This window comes from Myxine glutinosa, chromosome 13 (genome assembly GCF_964187855.1).
Source record: "Myxine glutinosa chromosome 13, kmMyxGlut1.1, whole genome shotgun sequence".
Lineage (NCBI taxonomy): Eukaryota > Metazoa > Chordata > Myxini > Myxiniformes > Myxinidae > Myxine > Myxine glutinosa.
This window is the reverse complement of record NC_136273.1, coordinates 11,024,346-11,049,913: the sequence shown is the minus strand read 5'-3', so window position 1 is coordinate 11,049,913 and position 25,568 is coordinate 11,024,346. Positions and strand designations below refer to the sequence as shown.

Below are 25,568 nucleotides of genomic sequence, written 5' to 3'. Positions count from 1 at the left end.
CAAAATCGAATCAGCTTATTCTTGACATTGTCATGGGGACCGCAAGGCTAATATTTGTGTGTGCGTGCAAAATGTGTGTGCAAAATCGAATCGGCTTGTTCTTGACATCCAGCCAACTCATCCATCTAGTTTTGTCATAATTGGTCCACAACTCTTTGCAATATCGTGCTGTATATCGTTTTTAGCCCCAGCTCTCAATAGTGAAGAATAATTTTAAAATTTCTCATATCCGGATTCGGATTCCGATCTTCACCAAAATCGAATCGATTCTCCTTGTCACACACCCGACCTGCCCAGCAAGTTTTGTCTGAATCTGTCCACAACTTTATCAGATATCATACTATATATAGGTTTTAGCCCTATCACACAGTGATGAAGAATTAAAAATTATCTGATCCGAATTCGAATATTCACCAAAATTGATTGAAATCTTCCTCGTCACACACCCAACCTGTCCACCAGGTTTCATCCAAATCTGTCAAAATTGTCTGAATCCGTCCAAAACTTTGAGACATCGTTATATACATTGTTTTTGGCCCTATCTCTCAATGGTGAAGATTTACTTAAAAAATTATCAGATCCAGTTCCAAATATGGTTCGTCACCAAAATGTAATCATTTTGTCCTTGTCACATACGCTACCTCTCCACCAAATTTCAGCCGAATCCGTCCAAAACTTTTTGAGATATCTTGTTCACAGACAGACAAACAGACATGGGTGAAAACATAACCTGCATCCACCTCCTGTGGCGGAGGTAATAAAAACGATAATAGTATATTGTTAATGTTATTACAAAACAATATTAATACTAATAATATCCCCTCTCCCTAATAGGTTTTTCCCCCTTAGCGTTTCGTGGGGCACGCGTACCTGAAGTAAAAATTTTTTTAAATGAACCACAAACACATTTGATTACCTTTTTAAACAGTCGCTACTGCTGTTTAACACTAAACTGAAAGAAATCTGGAGGAATCCCGATGTCTTTGAGGCATTATATGCTTGTCGCGTCCCCCACAAATTAACAGACCCGAGCTTAGATCTACTATAATCTATATACCCAAGAGAGGATAATAACATGACACTTCCTGCTGCTCCTTTTGGGAGCAGATGTACTAGTACATATAAACTGATATTTTCCTGAGAATTTTATCTGAAAAGATCCCTACGGATTATAAACGAGTGATTACGCTATGTCTATTGTGTTTGGAGAAGTTCTGATCTGATGAATTAAGCACCCCAGCAAAGAGAAGACTTGCATGATTATAATTATAGTGCTAATTGTTAATTTCATCATCGCAGCAGACATCTTGTTTTATTCGATAATGAGAATGTAAAAAGGTATTTGTAAATGGAATGTACCATAAACCACCAAATCTGCAGTAATTGGTTCTTCTTATTCTTGATGGAAATGCACGCATATGACACATCCGCATGTATGCATGTTTCACACATGTGTGCACGCTTTTTTTGCTTTTTGCAAGATGCCTATGGAAATATCTCCCTAGTTATGTGGATTTGTTTTATACATTTTGAATGAAATGTGGTTTTAGTCGACCGTTTAGCCTGGAAATCCATCCCGTTGAGAGACATTTCTTTTGCACGTCAGCACGCTGTGGAAACCAAGCAATTTCCCATTGTATCACACCTTTCACAGGTCGTGAAGACACGCCTGGCACTGGGTCAGACAGGAGAATACACCAGTATAGTAGATTGTGGACGAAAGATATTGCAAAGGCAGGGACTACGCGCTTTCTACAAGGGTTACATGCCCAACATTTTGGGGATCATTCCATATGCAGGCATTGACCTCGCCATCTACGAGGTATGGCCAAAAGCTGGTCCTTTCCCTTTATGTCATGAACAAGTTTTGTTTTGTTATTTGAAAATGTCTTGATAGATCTCAGATGTGCATTTCCTCTCTCCAGCCTCCTTTTAACACCTTCACCATTCTTTTTTTTCTTTTTTTATCTATTAACTACTTCACTCTTTTTCTTTCCTCTTTGGCACAACATGCTCTCCCGCTCATCCTCGGTGTCTTTTCAACCTCTCCCTCACTTCACCCCTCCTAATCCCTTTCACTTATCTTCCGTCCAAATCCGTATTCACAAAAAGATGAAAATAAAACGTTCTCTGGTCATTCCCAATTACTAATTCATTATTGCAATGCGTCATAACTACCTATTCCAAATCCATTAGACTATTGGTGCTTGTGTATGTGTTTTTTTTTTTCACAGGGCAGGTGTACGCGTCTAGTGCTGTAGTAGGGTGCGATGTGATTTACCACTCGTTGCTTTTAGCTACGGTCACCGGATAGCTCTGTAAGTGAAAAGAAGGCCGAGTGTGTAAACCCTTACTTCCGGTACATAGCCTCTATTCTTTCCAAAACTTTCAGACTCCCTCCTAGTGATGCATCATGGTAACAGTGCTCTTCAGGGCACTGGCTAAATGTCTGGAGGATCTCAGAATAGGTTGGTACCCGAGAGGTGTAGTGTGCATTGCCCTCCATTGTGCAGACTTGCTGTGACACTCACCAATCCAACCAGGGTAGGTGGATCTTTTCAGCCTTGGTAGGCATTCCACCTAGGAGAAGAAAATTCTGATTGCAAATCTTCCTGCTGCCTTGCACGGTATGTCTCTTTTGACAAAGGCTAGGTCCACAGCTGATTCTGCGGTGGCGTCAGGAAGGGTATCTGGCCACAAAAAACATGCCTCAAATGTGCAAAAAATATGCCTTTTGGCGAAGCAGCCATTAGGTGAATCACGGCTTACACATGCAAGCATGGATATGCCCGTAAAACGATGATGATGAATGCGCACACTGGCCTCCATGATTTTCATGGCTGCTCACGCTAACTTCGGGTGAATTAAGAATAAACTTAGTGCATCCTCTCTCTCTGTCTCTACTTTACCTCCTCTGTAATTTCTCCTTAAGCCCCTTTCCCTCCATCCTTTCTGCTTTGTTTCCAAATCCATATAACTATGACTTGCCATGTTCAATTTGTTCATCCATCTCTGCTTTTCTTTGTGCTTTCAACAGCTCGTTTCTTCACCCTGGCTCTGATGAGAGTATTCATGTTGCTGCACTTGAGATTTGGAAATAAACCAGCTGTGAGCCGCTCCATGTCTGCTTTTCCCACCCACCTCTTTGCTTGCACTCCTTATCCACTCGCTTATGTTTCCTGGCCATGCTGTCCATGTTCCTCACCCTTCCTTAACAGCATGGACCTCCAACAGTAGGGTGGAGTTATTTTTCATCAAGACATCGATACACACATCCATTGCTCTGCAATAACTCGTCATAACCCGTTGAACACTGCTGGTGTTACATTATTCTCCACAACCACCTGATGTTAATCTGTGTGGTGCATCATCCATATTACAATGATGACTCCATGAATGACTCTTGGACTGATAACATTGATGAACCATTCACCATCCACACCAGCTCTTTTCTTCACCTGTGGGGATTTCACCTGCCAACATGCCAATTGTCTGGGAGTGGGCTTTACTACTACCAGTCACGGCATTGTTATGAAGGCTTCGGTGGGTATAGAGGTCTTTCCCAATCAGTGAACATCTCAACTCAGTTCTCTGCAAATGGTACATCATCTGTCCTTGAGTAAGTAATAACTCTTCCTCCAACCTCTTCTGCACCTCCTCTGCTCCACTTGGCTCCATTGACCATGTTTTTGGAAAAGTCTACATCTCTTTTGCCTTGTAGTTGTGGAGCTGCCTCAATGCCATAAGAGTCTGGTAGATTGTTCAGGCATACCGGCAGGGACTGCAATATGCTTTTTCTCTGAAAGAGTGGTTTGCACTCACCTTTCTACCTCTGCCACTGAAGGTGGGCGGACGTTCTGCTTTCACCTTTGTCTCTGTCTATTTGTCTGTGAGCAAGCTATCTCAAAAAAGTTGTGGACGGATTCGGACGAAATTTGCTGGATAGGTTGGATGTGTGACGAGTACTAATTGATTCGAGTTTGGAGAATATCTGGATCCGGATACGATAAATATTTCGGTGATTCTTCACCATTAACTGATAGGGTTATAAACAATATATATATGTAGCACTATATCTCAAAAAGTTGTGGACGTATTCGGACAGAACTTAGTGGATAGGTTCGGTGTATGACACAGACAAAGTGATTCAATTTTATTGGACTTATTCATGGATAACAATGGTGGACTTATTCTGGGATAACAATGGTTGACTTATTCTGGTATAACAATCGTGGTCTTATTCTGGGATAACAATGGATGACTTATTCTGGCATAACAATCGTGGTCTTATTCTGATATAACAATAGTGGACTTATTCTGTTATAACAATGGTGGTCTCATTCTGGGATAACAATGGTGGACTTATTCTGGGATAACAATGGTGGACTTATTCTGGGATAACAATGGTAGACTTATTATGGGATAACAATGGTGGACTTATTATGGGATAACAATAGTTGACTTATTCTGGGATAACAATGGTGGTGAAGGAGCTGTGCTCCAACTCGAATCGAAAGAATGAACGCGACAAAAAGCTGGAATTCGTCCGAGTTTTTTTATTGCATCAAATCAACTCGGGTACTCTGAAAAGCCCGTTTATCGGGCAGCATTATATACAAGCACTCGAATATCTCATGCCGGAGCGTTTGCCCTTAAAAGGCGCGACTGGGCGTGTCCGGGAGACCTGGGCGAGTCTGGACATGCCCGGGAACGGCGAGACTGGGTGTCGCCGGACGGGCCGGGCGTGCCTGGACATGCCCGGGAACGGCGAGACTGGGTGTCGCCGGACGGGCCGGGCGAGCCAGGGAAAGGCAAGTCCGGGCATGCCCGGGAAAGGCGAGACTGAGCGTCTCCGGGCGGTCTGGGCGAGCCCGGCACAGCGATCGCTGCTGCTACCACATGATGAAAGCGGGTGTCGTCAGCGGTGATGCCTCGCAGGGCGAACCAAACCGCCGCATGAGCCTCCCAGAAGGTAGGCAGTTTGAGGGCAACTGCCGTGTCCATGTCGGTCGGTCACCAATGAAGGAGCTGTGCTCCAACTCGAATCGAAAGAATGGACGCGACAAAAAGCTGGAATTCGTCCGAGTTTCTTTATTGCATCAAATCAACTCGGGTACTCTGAAAAGCCCGTTTATCGGGCAGCATTATATACAAGCACTCGAATATCTCATGCCGGAGCGTTTGCCCTTAAAAGGCGCGACTGGGCGTGTCCGGGAGACCTGGGCGAGTCTGGACATGCCCGGGAACGGCGAGACTGGGTGTCGCCGGACGGGCCGGGCGTGCCTGGACATGCCCGGGAACGGCGAGACTGGGTGTCGCCGGACGGGCCGGGCGAGCCCGGGAAAGGCGAGTCCGGGCATGCCCGGGAAAGGCGAGACTGAGCGTCTCCGGGCGGTCTGGGCGAGCCCGGCACAGCGATTGCTCCGTGGTTGCGTCCTCGGCAGGTGTAAGGCGATTGTGTATGTTCAGCGGCAACCGCTACAGTGGACTTATTATGGGATAACAATAGTTGACTTATTCTGGGATAACAATGGTGGACTTATTCTGGGATAACAATGGTGGACTTATTCTGGGATAACAATGGTAGACTTATTATGGGATAACAATGGTGGACTTATTATGGGATAACAATAGTGGTCTTATTCTTGGATAACAATGGTGGACTTATTATGGGATAACAATAGTTGACTTATTCTGGTATAACAATAGTGGTCTTATTCTTGGATAACAATGGTGGACTTATTATGGGATAACAATGGTGGACTTATTATGGGATAACAATGGTGGACTTATTATGGGATAACAATGGTGGACTTATTCTGGTATAACAATGGTGGACTTATTCTGGGATAACAATGGTGGACTTATTATGGGATAACAATGGTGGACTTATTCTGGTATAACAATGGTGGACTTATTATGGGATAACAATGGTGGACTTATTATGGGATAACAATGGTGGACTTATTATGGGATAACAATGGTGGACTTATTATGGGATAACAATGGTGGACTTATTCTGGTATAACAATGGTGGACTTATTCTGGTATAACAATGGTGGACTTATTCTGGTATAACAATGGTGGACTTATTCTGGTATAACAATAGTGGACTTATTCTGGGATAACAATGGTGGACTTATTCTGGGATAACAATGGTGGACTTATTCTGGTATAACAATGGTGGACTTATTCTGGTATAACAATGGTGGACTTATGATGGGATAACAATGGTGGACTTATTATGGGATAACAATGGTGGACTTATTCTGGTATAACAATGGTGGACTTATTCTGGTATAACAATGGTGGACTTATTCTGGTATAACAATGGTGGACTTATTCTGGTATAACAATGGTGGACTTATTATGGGATAACAATGGTGGACTTATTCTGGTATAACAATGGTGGACTTATTCTGGTATAACAATGGTGGACTTATTCTGGTATAACAATGGTGGACTTATTCTGGGATAACAATGGTGGTCTTATTATGGGATAACAATGGTGGACTTATTCTGGTATAACAATAGTGGACTTATTCTGGTATAACAATACAGTAGTGGTCTTATTCTTGGATAACAATGATGGACTTATTGTGGTATAACAATGGTGGAGTTATTCTGGTATAACAATAGTGGACTTATTCTGGGATAACAATGGTGGACCTATTCTGGTATAACAATGGTGGACTTATTCTGGTATAACAATGGTGGACTTATTCTGGTATAACAATGGTGGACTTATTCTGGGACAACAATAATGGACTTATTCTGGGATAACAATGGTCGCCTTATTCTGGTATAACAATGGTGGACTTATTCTGGATCCCTGATGTACACCAACCCTTACACCTTACATCATAATCAAAGGATTGTATACGTCCTTATTTTGTTCACTGCTGTTTTCCAACTTTGATACGTTCAGATTACTACCCATACAAGCACTTTATCACTTTCTGCCTCCTTCGTGCCCATTCAACAAATTTTCTTGTTAATCTTGGTGTTGGGGAAGACATAACGATGTCTATCAGTCATTTTCAGGCAGCCCCCACCCTCTTCCCCATGTCCTACACAGACGCTCAAGAACCGGTGGCTTCAAAAGCACAACGAGCGTGTAAACCCTGGTGTTTTTGTGCTCTTGGGCTGTGCTACAGCATCTAGCACCTGCGGTCAGCTGGCAAGCTATCCGTTAGTACTGGTGCGCACTCGAATGCAGGCTGCCGGTAAGCTTCCGAATTTTAATTGCCCGTTGTTCATCTTTAATAATGCAAAAGTATAATGCAAAAGCCTCTACGAGTGTCCTTCCTTTCACACATTTCAGCAGTTTTCAGTTTTAGCATGCAAGTTCTTGCCAAAGCAGTTAATAACTCATTACCCGATGGTCAATGTCAGGCACTCCATTGTGCAGGTCATTATCTCCATTATCAATACTAGGGCATGCCCGTACTATATATATGCCCGTACTATATATCTATCTAAAATTATATCCCCCCCCTCTATTTACATGAAATGGTTTGGTCCATTCGCAACGCCAAAGCGAACGGCGAACGGCTTGCGAGTACAGTGACAATCCCCCCCCTCTATTTACATGAATGGTTTGGTCCATTCGCAACGACCACAGAACCCCCCCCCTCTATTTACATGCAATGGTTTGGTCCAAAGCGAACGGCTTCCGGAGTTTGGTAAAGAAATCGCCATCGCGTGCACAAACGCGCAGGAAAGCGAATGAATCGCAAATTCGTTTTTATTAGTTGTAAAACATAGTTTAACGCCAACATAGTTTGCAAACGTGAAATAAATGAATACGCTCTCAAATGTGCCATCCGAGGCAGAGTGTGCCCGCCACGTTCGGCACACGCGATCGTTCGCTGCTCTCTGATTGGTTGAATCGTTTTTTGGACATAGCTCGGTAAGTAATTGTCCGATTAATATGAAACCTTGAAAAGGCACATCCTCGGGTCCCCAGCAATATACCTGGCAAGTTAAAAGTATATCGGACCCGTGGTTGTCGAGAAACAGCGGTCACAGACAAACAAACGTACAGACGTACAGACGTACAGACAGAGATTACTGGAATTATAGATAGACTAGGGCATGCCCGTACTATATATAAGCTAGGACGTGCCCGTACGTGGGTGCCCGTTCCTTGCCAAAAAAAAAAAAAAAAAAACATGAATGGTTTGGTCCATTCGCAACGACCACAGAACCCCCCCCCTCTATTTACATGCAATGGTTTGGTCCAAAGCGAACGGTTTGGTCCATTCGATGTGATTCGATGATTCGATGTGAATGGTTTGGTCCATTCGCAACGACCACAGAACCCCCCCCCCCCCTCTATTTACATGAATGGTTTGGTCCATTCGCAAAGCCAAAGCGAACGACCACAGAACCCCCCCCCTCTATTTACATGAATGGTTTGGTCCATTCGCAAAGCCAAAGCGAACGACCACAGAACCCCCCCCCCCCCCCCCTCTATTTACATGAATGGTTTGGTCCATTCGCAACGGCAAAGCGAACGGCGAACGGCTAAATCGGCATAGCTCGGTAAGTACTTGTCCGATTAATTTCAAACCTTGAAAAGGCACATCCTCGGGTCCCCAGCAATATACCTGGCAAGTTTCAAGTATATCGGACCGGTAGTTGTCGAGAAACAGCGGTCACAGACAAACAGACAAACGTACAAACGTACAGACAGAGATTACTGGAATTATAGATAGATGATGTACATGCAGAATTTTGATCATAGCCTCAAGAAGCCGATGTTCACAGGTTGATGTCTAATGTCTGTGTACAATTTCCATTTGGAATTATATTGGCAAATATAATTCCAAATGGAAATTGTACACAGACATTAGACATCAACCTGTGAACATCGGCTTCTTGAGGCTATGATCAAAATTCTGCATGTACATCATCTATCTATAATTCCAGTAATCTCTGTCTGTACGTCTGTACGTCTGTACGTTTGGTTTTCTAGGGCTTGTATCAGGATATTAACTTATATCAAAAAAGTGTTTTAAGGTGAAAGCGCGATGACGTCGCCACGTCACGCGGCACGAATGCGCGCCTGTGTCGTTGGAGGTATTGACTGGTATAGGATTAGTTTTCTAAGGCTGAGGGCCGCACCTCATTTTGTCGAATAGGGTGGTATGCGGGTGGTTCCGGTATTTGGGACCGTAGGGACGGAGGGTGCAGGTACGGGGTGCTTGGCACTCCCCAGCCGGCCCGCTCTGAAGGTTCGGATCGGGACACCGGGATTCATTCCGGTCGCCCGGTCGGCCCGGAGGTGGGGGTGCGTCGCCTGTCGCGGAACGTCGGGGCAGACTCCTCCCTCCCATCCCATCACCCTCCCATCGCCCTCCCGTCGCCCTCCCATCACCCTGCCCCATCACCCTGCCCCATCACCCTCCCCCATCACCCTCCCCCATCACCCTGCCATCACCCTCCCATCACCCGGCCATCACCCTGCCATCGCCCTGCCATCACCCTCCCATCGCCCTTTGTTGGACCATTTGACTTCTGTGGGGTTGGTTTTCTAAGGCTTATATCAGGATATTAACTTATATCAAAAAAGTATTTTAAGGTGAAAGCGCGATGACGTCACCACGTCACGCGGCACGAATACGCGCCTGTATCGTTGGAGGTATTGACTGATATAGGATTAGTTTTCTAAGGCTGTAGGCCGCACCTCATTTTGTCGAATAAAGTGGTATGCGGGTGGTTCCGGTATTTGGGACCGTAGGGACGGAAAGTGCAGGTACGGGGTGCTTGGCACTCCCCAGCCGGCCCGCTCTGAAGGTTCGGATCGGGACACCGGGATTCATTCCGGTCGCCCGGTCGGCCCTGAGGTGGGGGTGCGGGGCCTGTCACGGAACGTCTAAACAAAAGGCCTGCCGGGGCCGCCCAAAAGTCGGGCGTGAGGGGCGCGTCCACTAATGGAACGCCTCTCGCTTCCCAGATCGAGGGCCACGTGGTCAGGAGAACCTCGTCCCTTCTGGTTGCCCTGCCGTCCCACCGGGAGCGCCGGCAGGGTGTACTTCAAACTAAGCTTAAGTGTCAAGTGTTAAGTTCCTCCTTGCCCTCGCAAGGGAAAGGCTAGGGTCAAGCTACTCCAAATTTCCAAACACTAGAAATCGGACGTCTCAAATTAATTAATTATTTGTTAAAACATCTCAGTCGCCCGCGACCTCTCTAGCGCGGGCGTCGAACCAGTTCATTTCCGGTGCGACCGGGCCGAGTATCGGCCCGGCCGTGGCCGAAGCCGTTGATTCCGCCGTAGCACGCTAACGCGTAGGCTCGCGCGCCCCTGGCCCGCCGGGGCTCCGCGGGTGTCCTACCGTGCCTGGCTTGCCGGTGCCCGGGGACGGATCTCGCTGTCTAAACATGGTAGCGCTAGGCCAGTGGGACCGCCGGGACCCACGTGCACTCACATGGTGTTGTGCGCGTGGGCGGCAGTATCAGACCGGGGCGCCCAAAGGCGCCACGCACCCAAACGCTCCCCGGCTAAAGTTCATCCTGAAGGCGCCCACATTGTGCGGACAAACCAAGTCAAGGGCCACGTGGTCAGGAGAACCACACTGTGCCTATCGGCCGGCCTCAAAGACCGAAATTGTGACGGTGTCACCCGTATCGGTCTTTGAGGCCGGCCGATAGGCACAGTGTGACCGGAAGGGACGAGGTTCTCCTGACCACGTGGCCCTTGACTTGGTTTGTCCGCACAATGTGGGCGCTTTCAGGATGAACTTTAGCCGGGGAGCGTTTGGGCGCCCCAGTCTGATACTGCCGCCCACGCACAGAACAACTTGTGAGTGCACGTGGGTCCCGGCGGTCCCACTGGCCTAGCGCTACCATGTTTAGACAGCGAACGTCCGTCCCCGGGCACCACGCCTGGCTCGCTTATTCAGCGAGCATGGCGACGTGGGCACGGTAGGACACCCGCGGAGCCCAGGCGGACCGGGGACGCGCGAGCCTACGCGTTAGCGGGCTACGGCGGAATCAATGGCTTCAGCCACGTCCGGGCCGATATTCGGCCCGGCCTCACCGGGAATGAACTGGTTCGACGCCCGCGCTAGAGAGGTCGCGGGCGACTGAGATGTGTTAACAAATTAATTAATTAATTTGAGATGTCCGATTCCTAGTGTTTGGAAATTTGGAAGAGCTTGACCCTAGCCTTTCCCTTGCGAGGGCAAGGAGGAACTTAACACTTGACACTTAAGCTTAGTTTGAAGTACACCCTGCCAGCGCCCACGGCGGGACGGCAGGGCAACCAGAAGGGACGAGGTTCTCCTGACCACGTGGCCCTCGATCTGGGAAGCGAGAGGCGTTCCCTTAGTGGACGCGCCCCTCACGCCCGACTTTTGGGCGGCCCCGGCAGGCCGTTTGTTTTGACGTTCCGTGACAGGCCCCGCACCCCCACCTCCGGGCCGACCGGGCGACCGGAATGAATCCCGGTGTCCCGATCCGAGCCTTCAGAGCGGGCCGGCTGCACTTTCCGTCCCTGCGGTCCCAAATACCGGAACCACCCGAATACCACTTTATTCGACAAAATGAGGTGCGGCCTACAGCCTTAGAAAACCAACCCTATATAAGTCAATACCTCCAACGATACAGGCGCGCATTCGTGCCGCGTGACGTGGTGACGTCATCGCGCTTTCACCTTAAAAGATTTATTTGATATAAATTGATATTTTGATATAAGCCTTAGAAAACCAACCCTATAGAAGTCAAATGGTCCAATAAAGGGTGATGGGAGGGTGATGGGAGGGTGATGGGAGGGTGATGGCAGGGTGATGGCAGGGTGATGGGAGGGTGATGGCAGGGTGATGGGGGAGGGTGATGGGGGAGGGTGATGGGGCCTCCCTATAGAAGTCAGTACCTCCAACGACACAGGCGCGCATTCGTGCCGCGTGACGTGGTGACGTCATCGCGCTTTCACCTTAAAAGATTTATTTGATATAAATTGATATTTTGATATAAGCCTTAGAAAACCAACCCTATAGAAGTCAAATGGTCCAATAAAGGGTGATGGGAGGGTGATGGCAGGGTGATGGGAGGGTGATGGCAGGGTGATGGGAGGGTGATGGGAGGGTGATGGCAGGGTGATGGGAGGGTGATGGCAGGGTGATGGGGGAGGGTGATGGGGGAGGGTGATGGGGGAGGGTGATGGGGCCTCCCTATAGAAGTCAAATGGTCCAATAAAGGGTGATGGGAGGGTGATGGCAGGGCGATGGGAGGGTGATGGCAGGGTGATGGGAGGGTGATGGGGGAGGGTGATGGGGGAGGGTGATGGGGCCTCCCTATAGAAGTCAGTACCTCCAACGACACAGGCGCGCATTCGTGCCGCGTGACGTGGTGACGTCATCACACTTTCACCTCAAAAGACCCATTTGATATAAGTTAATATTCTGATATAAGCTTTAGAAAACCAACCCTATAGAAGTCAAATGGTCCAATAAAGGGTGATGGGAGGGTGATGGCAGGGTGATGGGAGGGTGATGGCAGGGTGATGGGAGGGTGATGGCAGGGTGATGGGAGGGTGATGGCAGGGTGATGGGGGAGGGTGATGGGGGAGGGTGATGGGGCCTCCCTCTAGAAGTCAAATGGTCCAATAAAGGGTGATGGGAGGGTGATGGCAGGGTGATGGGAGGGTGATGGCAGGGTGATGGGAGGGTGATGGCAGGGTGATGGCATTTTATTTTCACCACTTCAAATCGACCGAATTTCACCAAATAAGATACCACACTCGCTGCACTGATGTCATTTTTACGGCAAAAGTGAAAACAGATTTTAATTTGGAAATAAAACGAAAGCGTGCACAATGGAATCATTCGTGCCGCGTGACACGGTGACGTCATCGCGTTTCCACCTTAAAAGACTTATTTGATATAAGTTAATCTTTTGATATAAGCCTTAGAAAACCAACCCTATAGAAGTCAAATGGTCCAATAAAGGGTGTTGGGAGGGTGATGGGAGGGTGATGGCAGGGTGATGGCAGGGTGATGGCAGGGTGATGGCAGGGTGATGGGGGAGGGTGATGGGGGAGGGTGATGGGGCCTCCCTATAGAAGTCAGTACCTCCAACGACACAGGCGCGCATTCGTGCCACGTGACGTGGTGACGTCATCACACTTTCACCTCAAAAGACCCATTTGATATAAGTTAATATTCTGATATAAGCCTTAGAAAACCAACCCTATATAAGCAATACCTCCAACGATATAGGTGCGCATTCGTGCCGCGTGACGTGGTGACGTCATCGCGCTTTCACCTCAAAAGATTTATTTGATATAAGTTAATATTTTGAATAACTCGGTCAATATCAGTCCGAATTTCGCCAAATAAAGGTTCCCGTTATCCACAGATACCCCTGTATCCTCCTAGAGGCGAAGTCAGGATGAATTTCGCAAAAAATAAAGTCCTTCGGCAACGAAAATTTAACATGGGGCTTTCCTATGTAACTTTACCCCGAGGTAATTCCACCAAAAATCCCCGAAATTTCGCGGGTCCCGTTCTATTGAGTGTTAAGCTAATCTAGCGACTGCAAAATCTGAAAACAGAATTAAGATCCGAGTCCCCGTTCACTCTCGAGGGCCTCCAAGAGCAAATCGCATATATTCCTAATGAAAAAACCCCGGAGTTCCTAAATCCCAAATCCCATGCCATCCGATGTCAATCCATATATCTATACCTCACTACGAACGTTATGCATCTAATGATAAGCATTAAAACCATCAAAAAATATTTTGTGACCACTTTATTTAACAAAATGAGGTGCGGCCTAGCATCTAGTCGAGACGAAGTCACCCAGGCCTACCACCCATTCCGACCCCAAATTCCTCATCGACGATAACTAAACAATATATTATATGAATCGCACCGTACATACCTCCTTCTAGATCTTGTTCTTGTCTTGATATACTCACTCAGGCTCACCCTATCACGACTGAGTCCTCTCAGCTCTTCCAAATGGCGTCCGCTCCGCCTCGTGTCGTGTCCAGTCCACCTCCGAGCTCTTCTTCTTCGAAAGACCTTCGACACTCATGGCGGGGGCGTGATGACGTCACTGCGCTTCAGTCTTAGAAAACTAAGGGCGTGATGACGTCACTGCGCTTCAGTCTTAGAAAACTAATTTTTATATAAGTTAATATTTTCAATAACTCCTTGAGGCGAAGTCTTAGAGAATTTCGCAATAAGAAATAGAGTCCTTCGGCGACGGAAATTTAACACGGTGTTTTCCTATGTAACTTTACCCTGAGGTAATTTTACCAAAAATCCCCGAAATTTCACGGGTCCAGCCCTATTGAGTGCCTGCGGCCTCTCAAGTCCCTTCACAGAGTCGGGCTAGAGTCAAGCTCAAAAGGGGTTTTCTTTCCCCACTGATTCCGCCAAGCCCGATCCCTTGGCTGTGGGTTCGCTGGATAGTAGATAGGGACAGTGAGGATCTCGTTCATCCATTCATGCGCGTCACTGTTTAGATGACGAAATGAATGAGTTCATTCATTTTCGCTGCATGATTTTTCGGGTGACACCGTCACAATTTCGGTCTTCGAGGCCGGCCGATAGGCACAGTGTGACCGGAAGGGACGAGGTTCTCCTGACCACGTGGCCCTTGACTTGGTTTGTCCGCACAATGTGGGCACTTTCAGGATGAACTTTAGCCGGGGAGCGTTTGGGCGCCCCAGTCTGATACTGCCGCCCACGCGCAGAACAACTTGTGAGTGCACGTGGGTCCCGGCGGTCCCACTGGCCTAGCGCTACCATGTTTAGACAGCGAAAGTCCGTCCCCGGGCACCATGCCTGGCTTGCTTATTCAGCGAGCATGGCGACGTGGGCACGGTAGAACACCCGCGGAGCCCAGGCGGACCGGGGACGCGCGAGCCTACGCGTTAGCGGGCTACGGCGGAATCAATGGCTTCAGCCACGTCCGGGCCGATATTCGGCCCGGCCGCACCGGGAATGAACTGGTTCGACGCCAGTTCGCGGGCGACTAGAGAGGTCGCGGGCGACTGAGATGTGTTAACAAATTAATTAATTAATTTGAGATGTCCGATTCCTAGTGTTTGGAAATTTGGAAGAGCTTGACCCTAGCCTTTCCCTTGCGAGGGCAAGGAGGAACTTAACACTTGACACTTAAGCTTAGTTTGAAGTACACCCTGCCAGCACCCACGGCGGGACGGCAGGGCAACCAGAAGGGACGAGGTTCTCCTGACCACGTGGCCCTCGATCTGGGAAGCGAGAGGCGTTCCATTAGTGGACGCGCCCCTCACGCCCGACTTTTGGGCGGCCCCGGCAGGCCGTTTGTTTTGACGTTCCGTGACAGGCCCCGCACCCCCACCTCCGGGCCGACCGGAATGAATCCCGGTGTCCCGATCCGAGCCTTCAGAGCGGGCCGGCTGCACTTTCCGTCCCTGCGGTCCCAAATACCGGAACCAACCGCATACCACTTTATTCGACAAAATGAGGTGCGGCCTACAGCCTTAGAAAACCAACCCTATATAAGTCAATACCTCCAACGATACAGGCGCGCATTCGTGCCGCGTGACGTGGTGACGTCAACGCACTTTCACCTTAAAAGACTTATTTGATACAAGTTAATATCCTGATATAAGCCTTAGAAAACCAACCCTATAGAAGTCAAATGGTCCAATAAAGGGTGATGGGAGGGTGATGGGAGGGTGATGGCAGGGTGATGGGGGAGGGTGATGGCAGGGTGATGGGGGAGGGTGATGGGGGAGGGTGATGGGGCCTCCCTATAGAAGTCAAATGGTCCAATAAAGAGTGATGGGAGGGTGATGGGAGGGTGATGGGAGGGTGATGGCAGGGTGATGGGAGGGTGATGGCAGGGTGATGGGAGGGTGATGGCAGGGTGGTGGGAGGGTGATGGGGCAGGGTGATGGGGCAGGGTGATGGGAGGGTGATGGGAGGGTGATGGTGATGGGATGAGAGGGAGGAGTTTGTTTTGACGTTCCGTGTACATGCAGAATTTTGATCATAGCCTCAAGAAGCCGATGTTCACAGGTTGATGTCTAATGTCTGTGTACAATTTCCATTTGGAATTATATTGGCAAATGAACCATCTATATATTGTGTACGCAAGTTACAAAGAAGATTTCACCTTTCTCCCTGCTCTTATCCTGTATATCCCATTAATTTGCCCTTCATTATCCTCTTCCTGATCCTTCCTCCTATAAACCTTATTTCCTGTCTTTTTTTCCATATCCTCCCACTTTCCCTGTTTTCAATTTCCTTTCATACCCTCTCCTCCTAAATCACTTACACAATGTGAAGAGGTCCCCATATTGTCTAATAATGAGAACTATACAAGTTGCTGATTTTGATCACAGGTGAGAAACGAGTACATACGAGTACTGTACATAACACATTAAGTGAAACATGCAAAAAAAGGATTTTTTTTTTATTACAAGTGATTATTATTGTTGTTGTTGCTGTTGTCATGGTTGTTGTTGGTCATGTGCTACTTCCATGTACTTTTATATATTTTTTAGGAGAAAAGGCTTGTATTTCTTTTTGCCCATGACCTGTCTCTAGGTACCTGAGCACATATGAAAAATCTGATGGAGATTTGCCGACCCGTTTTCAATTATATGATGATATCAGACATACAGATAATTTCCTTGTTTTATATAGGAATAGAATGTAAGGCCTGTCACTTCGCTGATGGGAATACCAGACTTTGTGAAATTGCAAAAAAAAAAACAACTATGTTTTGTTGAAAAAAACTAGAAAAATTAAATTACGCAGTGTATAGTTACTGACCTACTTAGAGACTTTTCCCAGATTATTTTGCATGGTTTTGTTTAAATATTATTTAAATATGTTTAAACCGCAGCTGTGATGCTGACGCCGCCCTCTCCCCCCCCCCCTCCACCCCCCACCTCCCCGCCCCCAGCCCCCAAAATTTCCATATTTTAAACGTTTCCCAATGTATACCCTGGATTAGAATAGGTACACCGTATCCCTGCGTGTCTAAGAGATGACTAAGAGGATTGGCATCAAGAAGGGCATCCGGCCATAAAAACATTGCCTCAAAAAGAGAACCATGACAATTACAACTACATATGGGCAGGGTACAGCCCGAAGTGGAGATCGGTTTCTGAGGTTTGGGACATGGAATGTAGGGACAATGACAGGGAGATCAGGAGAAGTGGTGGAAGTATTGGTCAGAAGAAGAGTGGACATATGTTGTGTGCAAGAGACGAGATGGAAGGGAAGTGGTGTGAGAATGGTGAAGGGTAGGCAGGGACAGAAATACAAGTTTGTGTGGCAAGGGTGCCCGGAGGGCGTGAATGGTGTTGGTGTCCTGTTTTCTGAGGAATTTGTAGACAGTGTGGTGAGTGTGACTAGAGTGAGTGATAGGTTGATGATGGCGAAAATGATGATTGGAAAGCTCTTGGTGAACGTCATCTCGGGATATGCTCCGCAGTTTGGTCGGAGCGATGAAGAGAAGGACGAGTTCTGGTGTGCGATAGAGAAGCTGATGGAAAACGTGAAAGATGAGGAAGTTGTTGTGGTAGGAGGAGACCTAAATGGACATGTGGGAAGTAGTATGGACGGTTTTGAGGGAGTTCATGGGGGTTATGGATATGGTGTGAGAAATGGAGAATGTGAAAGGATTTTGGATTTTGCTGATGGAGCTGATTTGTTGATTTGTAATACTCAGTTCCAGAAAGAGGATAATAAGCTTGTTACATACACGTCAGGTGGGTCGACGACAACCGTTGACCACCTGATGGTGCGTAGGCGAGATAGGGGGCACCTCCGGGACACAAAGGTGATCCTGGGGGAGGAGGCTGTTTCACAGCACCACTTGGTTGTCTGCGACATAAGGGTGAAAGGTGCGAGGAGAGCTCGGCGGGTGAAGTACCAACCAAGAATGAAGGTGTGGAGGTTGAAAGAGGTGACACTAAGGGAGGCATTAAAAGAGAGGCTGAGTAGGGTAGAGGATGATGTGGTTGAGCTTGAAAGTGGTTGGATGTTAATGAAAGCTAGTCTGTTGGGAGCCGTTGGTAAGGTATGTGGATGGACAAAAGGACCACCGAGGCACTCGGAAACATGGTGGTGGGATGATAAAGTTGGAAATAGGATTGACGAGAAGAGGAGGAAGTTCAAGGAGTGGCAGAAGGCGAAGGGTACGGGAGCAGAAACAGCAGAGCATGAAAGTTATAAGGCAGCCAAGAAGGCTACAAAGAAAGAGGTAGCAAAGGCGCAGGAGGCATGTAGGAAAATGTTCGGAGAACGCTTGGATTCGGAAGAGGGTCAGAGAGCAGTATTCAGGATTGCAAAGCAGATAGCGAAAGAGAGGTGTGATGTGATGGGGGTGAGTTGCTTGAAGGATGAAGTGGGACAAATCGTTGTCGACCCAGATGGAATTAAAGGAAGATGGAAAAGATATATGGAAATACTGTTGAATACAGAGAATGAATGGGATGGCAACATAGAGAGTAACCCAGTTTTAGGACCGGCAGAGAAGATATCTGAGAAGGAAGTTAAAAAAACCTGAGAAGGTCTTGGTACCTTCTGAGAAGATTTCTGAGAAGAAGAGAAGGTCCTGAGAAGGAAAAAACCTTTCCTGAGAAGGAAGTTGAGGAAGCGATAAAAGCAATGAAGAGTAGAAAAGCGGGACGGCCGACGGGAGTTGTGGGAGACATGTTGAAGGCAGCAGGAAGTTGGGGTGTGAAGAGAATGACAGAGATCTGTAATCTGGTGGTGAAAGAAGGCCGCATTCCAGTGGATTGGGAACTGAGTACCCTCGTCCCTCTATACAAGGGGAAAGGTGACCCTCTGGAGTGTGGCTCGTACCAAGCGATAAAGTTATTGGAGCATGGAATGAAGGTATTGGAAAGGGTGTTGGAGAGGAGGATAAGGAAGAAAGTGAAGATCGACGAAATGCAGTTTGGATTTATGCCAGGAAGAGTAACGACAGACGCGCTTTTCATTGTGAGGCAGTTGCAGGAGAAGTACATGGAGAAGAGGAAGAAGTTGTTTCTTGGGTTTGTTGATCTGGAGAAAGCATTCGATAGGGTTCCACGCAAAGTATTGACATGGGCATTGAGGAAGTTAGGAGTGGAGGAATGGTTGATCAGAGTAGTGGTGGCAATGTACAAAAGAGCGCGTACAGCTGTAAGGACGAAGGACGGGAACAGTGGTGAGTTTGAGGTGAAGGTGGGAGTGCATCAGGGGTCGGTACTAAGTCCACTACTATTTGTAGCTGTGATGGAGGTGCTGGCTCAGAACGTAAAGGAGGGTTTACCGTGGGAGTTGTTGTATGCAGATGATCTGGTGTTGATTGCGGAAAGTATGGATGTACTGAAGGAAAAGATGACCAAGTGGAAGGAATGTATGGAGACAAAAGGTCTGAAGGTGAATATTGGAAAGACGAAGGTGATGGCAAGTGGTAAAGCATGTGGTGAGGTGGAAAGAACTGGGAAGTGGCCCTGTGCTGTGTGTAGGAAGGGTGTCGGAGTGAACTCAATTCAATGTACAATGTGCGCTAAGTGGGTTCATCAAAAATGTAGTTGGCTGAGAGGGTCATTAACCAGTGTGGCAGCTACATTCAAGTGTAAGGTGTGCACAGAGGGAGCTGCAGATGGAGGAAATGTTGAGTTGGATCTTGGAGACGGCATGAAGCTGGAAGGTGTGAAAACATTTTGCTACCTCGGAGACATGCTGAATGGAGAAGGTGGATCAGACTCGGCAACGGTTGCTTGAGTGAGATGTGCATGGAAGAAGTTTCGGGAACTGAGTGGCGTGCTGATGATGAGGGGAGTGTCGTTGAAGCTGAAGGGAAAGGTGTATGCTGCATGTGTGAGAAGTGTTATGATTTATGGGAGCGAGACATGGGTAATGAACGTAGAGCAGCAACGAAGGTTGGAAAGGCGAATGGTTCGATGGATGTGCGGAGTATCGTTGAGAGAGAGGAAGACAAATGATGAATTGCGAAAGATGATGGGAATAGAGCCTGTGATTGATGCTGTGAAGAGGAACAGGTTGAGATGGTTTGGTCATGTGTTGAGGAAGGATGAAAGTGACTGGTTGAGAAGAGTGATGGAAATGAAGGTAGAAGGAAGTAGAGGACGGGGAAGACCGAGAAAGTCTTGGCTAAAGATGATGGAAGAAGAAATGCGGGCAAGGGGGTTAACAAGGAGAGATGCAGAAAATAGGGCAAAATGGAGAAGATTGTCATGGGGACCGCAAGGCTAACCCCCGCTCTAGCAGGGAAAATGGCCTTTAAAATGCATGTTGTTATAGATCTGACCTAGCTATACACTCAGGGAGCGAGGAGATTGTTAATTGGATATGAATCACGGCCTTTTCGATGCTGAATTGCGAATAATATACAACACACAAAGAAGAAGATCAAAATAAAAATAATTTCTCACTCTCCCTCTCTCTTCTTTTTATTGATCAAACTGTCTAGGGTAGGCCTACATATTTGGCACGAGCCATGGCAGGACTCTGAAGCCTCCTTGTCTCAGCGTTGGCGAATCTGCTAAAAAAAATGGGGTTTTCGTTTCCTCAGCATAATCTGCTGTGAAAGGGGCTAATCTGAGGAGCAAGAACAAAAAAGGATTCCTGAGAGACCTTGCCCTCCGTGCAGAGATAACCAGTGTGTCACAAGTTTGGCATTTGCAGTTTCGCCACATGTGCCTGCATGTACCCATGTGTGTCCATGTACCCACACACAGAGAAATGTTTGAGGTCACGTACCTCCTCCCCTCTGTGAAGCACAATGCCACATCAGTCCTCCACACCTCACGTATGGTGTGCAGAGGGGAAGAGAGAAATGCTTACGTAATAAATAGATAGTGTTTTGACCGACATGTTTTTAAGTAGATAATAAATAAAAATTAACTTTCACCCTTTAATAATCGTGCAAATAAATTATTGAAATATCAGCTGCTTTTTTGTTCTTATCCTTTTCTCATCTGTGTTGCAAGTAGAGCGACCTGCTTTGTGATGCTTTAAAAGGTGTGTATAATCAGAAATACTGTTTTATAGGACAATATTAAAATGGGAAATTTTGGAGAAAGAAATGTATTGAATATAGCAAGCGTTTGCTGAATCTCGTGGATATGAGAAACAGTATTGAATGAGACTCATCATTATTGTAAGTGAAGAATAAGATGAAGAAGGAAGAGTTTTAATGCGAATGAGCAGTTTGGAATGACGCTGGTTATCCCCGCACGGAGGGCAGGATCTCCGAAGAATCATTTTTTGTAATAACACAGGCTTTGATGGGCCTAATGGCCTCCGCCTGCGTTGTAGTTCCTTGTAACGGAGCTCGTATTATTATTACTAGGACGTGCCCGTACGTGGGTGCCCGTTCGGAAAAACATTCCAAACCGCGTGGCAGTAACGACCACAGAACCCCCCCCCCCCCCTCTATTTACATGAAATGGTTTGGTCCATTCGCAAAGCCAAAGCGAACGACCACAGAACCCCCCCCCCCCCCCCTCTATTTACATGAATGGTTTGGTCCATTCGCAAAGCCAAAGCGAACGGCGAACGGCTAAATCGCCATAGCTCGGTAACTACTTCTCCGATTAATATGAAACCTTGAAAAGGCACATCCTCAGGTCCCCAGCAATATACCTGGCAAGTTTCAAGTATATCGGACCCGTGGTTGTCGAGAAACAGCGGTCACAGACAAACACACACACACACAGACACACACACACACACACAGACACACACACACACACACACACAGAGATTGCTGGAATTATAGATAGATAAACACACAAAACAGTATGATATTTATTATGATAATTTCCCCACTTCTATGACTATACTTGACTATGCTTATGAACTTTTTTTTATTTTATTTTTATTTTTTTATGACTATATGTGGATTTAGTTCAGGGAATTGCAGTATTCATTGTGACTTGTAATATCCCATCTTACCGGGAGCGGCGCTATATGATGCACATTTACAACGTTTGCATTACAAAATCATTAGAAATTGCATCACATAAGAGAAACCATAAGAAAAGAAATAGACATCGCAATTAAATTATTAGACAACATTAGAAAAAGCATCACAAGAGGGGTTTTGAAATCAAACCTTTATGTGTTGTATCTTGTGTATGCTTTAACGTCGGTCTAAATTGTTTCTTTAACGTCAAAATGCCAAGGATTGCAATGTTTTATTTTCACGTTTACATGACACCGGTACTATGTACTCGTACAGTACTACTACAATTTGAATACCATAAGAACATAGCTTTACACATATTTTGCATGAAACTGAGGCTTTGGTCAGAGCCAGCGGTATTGATTCCTTTTATATATTTACCTCTGTGACCGAAGGTAGATGGAGGTTATGTTTTCACCCCTCCTGTCTGTTTGTCTGTCTCTTTGTCTGTCTGTGGACAAAATATCTCAAAAAGTTGTGGACGGATTCGGACGAAATTTGGCAGAGAGGTAGTGTATTGTGACTAGGAAGAATTGATACAATTTTGGTGAAGATTCGAATCTGGATCCGGATAAGAGAATTTTAAAGTGATTCTTCACCATTTAGTGATCGGGCTAAAACCGATACATAGCAGGATATCTCAAAAAGTTTAGGACGGATTTGAACGAAACTTGGTGGACAGGTTGTGTGTGTTACAAGGGCGAATTGATTAGATTTTGATGAAAATCTGAATATGGATTCGGATACAATAATTATTTAATTTTTAAGTGATTCTTCACCATTGAGAGATCGGGTGAAAAGCGATATATAACATGATATTTCAAAAAGTTATGGACGAGTTATGACTAAACTTTGGGGACGCGTTGGTTAGGTGTCAAGAACAAGACGATGAGATTTTGGTTCAGGTCCGAATCCAGATCCGGCCTATTAGTGGGATGCAAAACATAAACTGTTCATTCTGGCGGAGGTGTGCGCTCTACCGAGTGCTGTTCTCGTGTTAAATGTTCTTATGGCTAGAAAGAAAAAGAAAAAAAGAACCGCCTTTAGAGGCCATTTTTCCCCTTCAACCCCCCTGGCGTTAATTCAGCAATCAACCGGGATTAGAAACCAGGATCCCAGCCAGCACCCTAACAACTAAGCCAACACCAGGCTTTGCTAGAATAAGGCAAATTCTGATTGAATCCTAAATTTTGAAGGAAACTTTGAGTTTGTTGCACATCGATGTCTTCGATGATCCGTGCAGGTCTGGCTGCACATGTTGATAATTTTGCATAAAGTAATGAAAAAGAGAGGGATGTGTTGTACATTATGACATCATAATAAATCCGCTGCCTTTCTGCATTTTTTTTCAGCCTCCCAACAGCCATTTGACGCGAAGCAGGTGAGCATGTCAAACCTGTTCCGCTCGATCTGGCGTAACGAGGGCTTCTCAGGTCTTTACCGTGGCCTGGTTCCCAACTTCATGAAGGTTATCCCGGCGGTCGGAATCAGCTACGTCGTTTACGAGAACATAAAGAGGACGCTGGGAGTGGGTTCACATTGACTCTGTTAACGCTGGATTTTGTTGAGTTTAGAATACACTTTTTTGGTTTGATGTCATTGATTACTTTAGCCTCCTCACAGGGTTGCAAAGTTGCATCAGGTCGGAATGCATGCAGGCTCTGCATTGTTGCCTTTTTTTCCTAATGATACTTATTTCCTTCTCGTCTCAACATGGTTCTCACTTTGGAGATCCCTTGGAGAGGAAATGCACTTTTGTTCACCTCGTCCGGGACAACCCAAGTTTACAAAACATCACTGACTGCAATTTTTACATCAGAACATCCCGTTATACATCTTGGGTCTCTTATTGACCTGTACCCTCTTCCGGACATGTTAACTGAATTGCACGATTTAGCATTTGCTTGCATTCATCATGGTTTGAATGAGTACTTTTTTGCCGTGGTGGAGGTATTTTTTGCAGTATGCTTGGTACATAATCTTGCATCAACTATTAAATGAAACTATCCCTGGATAGTTGTGTATTTTGGCTTGCGTAACTGTTATTTATTGCCCAATGCCAGGCAAAGGCTGTTGTTATAGGCCTCCTGTGAATGTAGGTGGTGATTGATTACCTAACCTTAATAGGATGTCCCTGGGATCTCTTAAACATATATAATCATGTGTGCATTTTAAGCTTAATTTCGGCATTCCACTTTACGTTTATGTTCAACACGGGACGACGAGCGGCCTCTCTCCGATGGGTGTGGAAGGCACGGTCTCGATGGCTGTTGATTAATCACTGGCTGAGTATCGTAGAAAGTGATATAAAGAAGATAACCAAAGCAGGAGAGGAAATGTAAATGGTTTTCATGCTTCCGCCTTTGTCATGCTGCTGCTACTACTTGCAAGTCAGGCATGAGATTGTGCTTATTGCTGATACATAGCACTTTGATGGTGTCTCTGGTGGGTTCACGCAACACACAAATGAATGCCTGTTTGTTTGTTTTTTATTCTTGTTTTCTTTAATTTACACGCAATTGCAGTTTTGTTTTTTTGGCAAAGCGTAGTTTTAGGGTTTAGCCCTTCATTGTGCTGAAAGAGAAATTTTCACTCATTCAACTTTATACTGAAAGTTGCATTTGTTATCATGTTTTTCATAATGCTGTGAATGCTGTTCTGGCTAACCTCTGATTAAAAACCACCAATGATTTTATCAATTCTGTGGTGAGGATAGTGGAGAAAAGGCTCCAGATGGTAATTATTGTGTCGATAGTTTGATCGGATTTATCATTGAAACTTTTTGTCAAGTGGTTAGCGTGACCAAAGTATCTTTTGACCTAGCCTGTAAGTGTAGGGCAATGCCGTCTAGAACAGTGTCTGTCTGTCCGTATGTATGTCCCTCACAAACGTCCACCAATCAGAGCTGAGGATCTCATCACATAGCATGGGGACAGCGTTAAGTAACAATTACAGTTGCATATTGATACGGCCATGGGTTTCGGGTCTACAAAGAGGGGGGTATCCTTGGTTCCCCTCAGGCTCAGACTTAACGAGCCTGAGGCTACTACGCACCAATAACTTTGTGCCGCAGCAGGATGCTAGTCAACCACAAGCACCAATCAGTTAACCACGTGCTTCAGTGTCCACCGTCTAATACAGTTTAACCGAATGTCACGTGGCCTTCTGGCCGGGGCACGTGCCCTCAGATATGCACCAACCTTATCTTTATTAGATCTTTATTCAGGGCGGCCGAGTAACGGCTGGTGCATACCGGACCGTAATGAGCCAATTAGTCAGGGAATTATAATCTCCTTGGCTAAACTAAGTGCGAACAGCGCTGGATCAATGGAGGAAAAGACAGGCATGGACAGATTGGAAATGAACGTCAATAAAGGATTTATTATAATTATTTACAAGGCACAAGCGGGATCATGCAAAAAGGGGGGAAAGAACTCAAGGATTTTCATGTTCAGGGAGAAGGGGTGAAAGGTGCACGCAATGGGAACAATGGGGGAATGCATAGCAAAAGGTACAGTGATCGCAGGTAATAAAGAGTGCAGCGGTATTCACATGCAGGAAAGAAAATGAACGAGATGCCCAACTTCGGCCTTACCTACCGGCTATTGCACAATACAGGGCGCCCATCAAAC

General features: G+C 46.4%; 1 protein-coding gene across 3 annotated transcripts in view; it reads left to right on the top strand.

Annotated features, from left to right (window-relative positions):
• The window catches only part of LOC137438594 (mitochondrial adenyl nucleotide antiporter SLC25A24-B), a 67,834-nt gene extending 43,203 nt beyond the window's left edge, over nt 1–24,631 (top strand). For all 3 annotated transcript variants that reach the window (XM_068133774.2, XM_068133773.2, XM_068133771.2), the window contains exons 9-11: nt 1,655–1,822; nt 7,079–7,226; nt 23,289–24,631. In XM_068133774.2, coding sequence (XP_067989875.2) covers nt 1,655–1,822; nt 7,079–7,226; nt 23,289–23,479 — 507 coding nt within the window. In that variant the 3' untranslated portion in view covers nt 23,480–24,631. The remainder of the gene's footprint in view (nt 1–1,654; nt 1,823–7,078; nt 7,227–23,288) is intronic.
• Nucleotides 24,632–25,568: the final 937 nt, after the last annotated feature.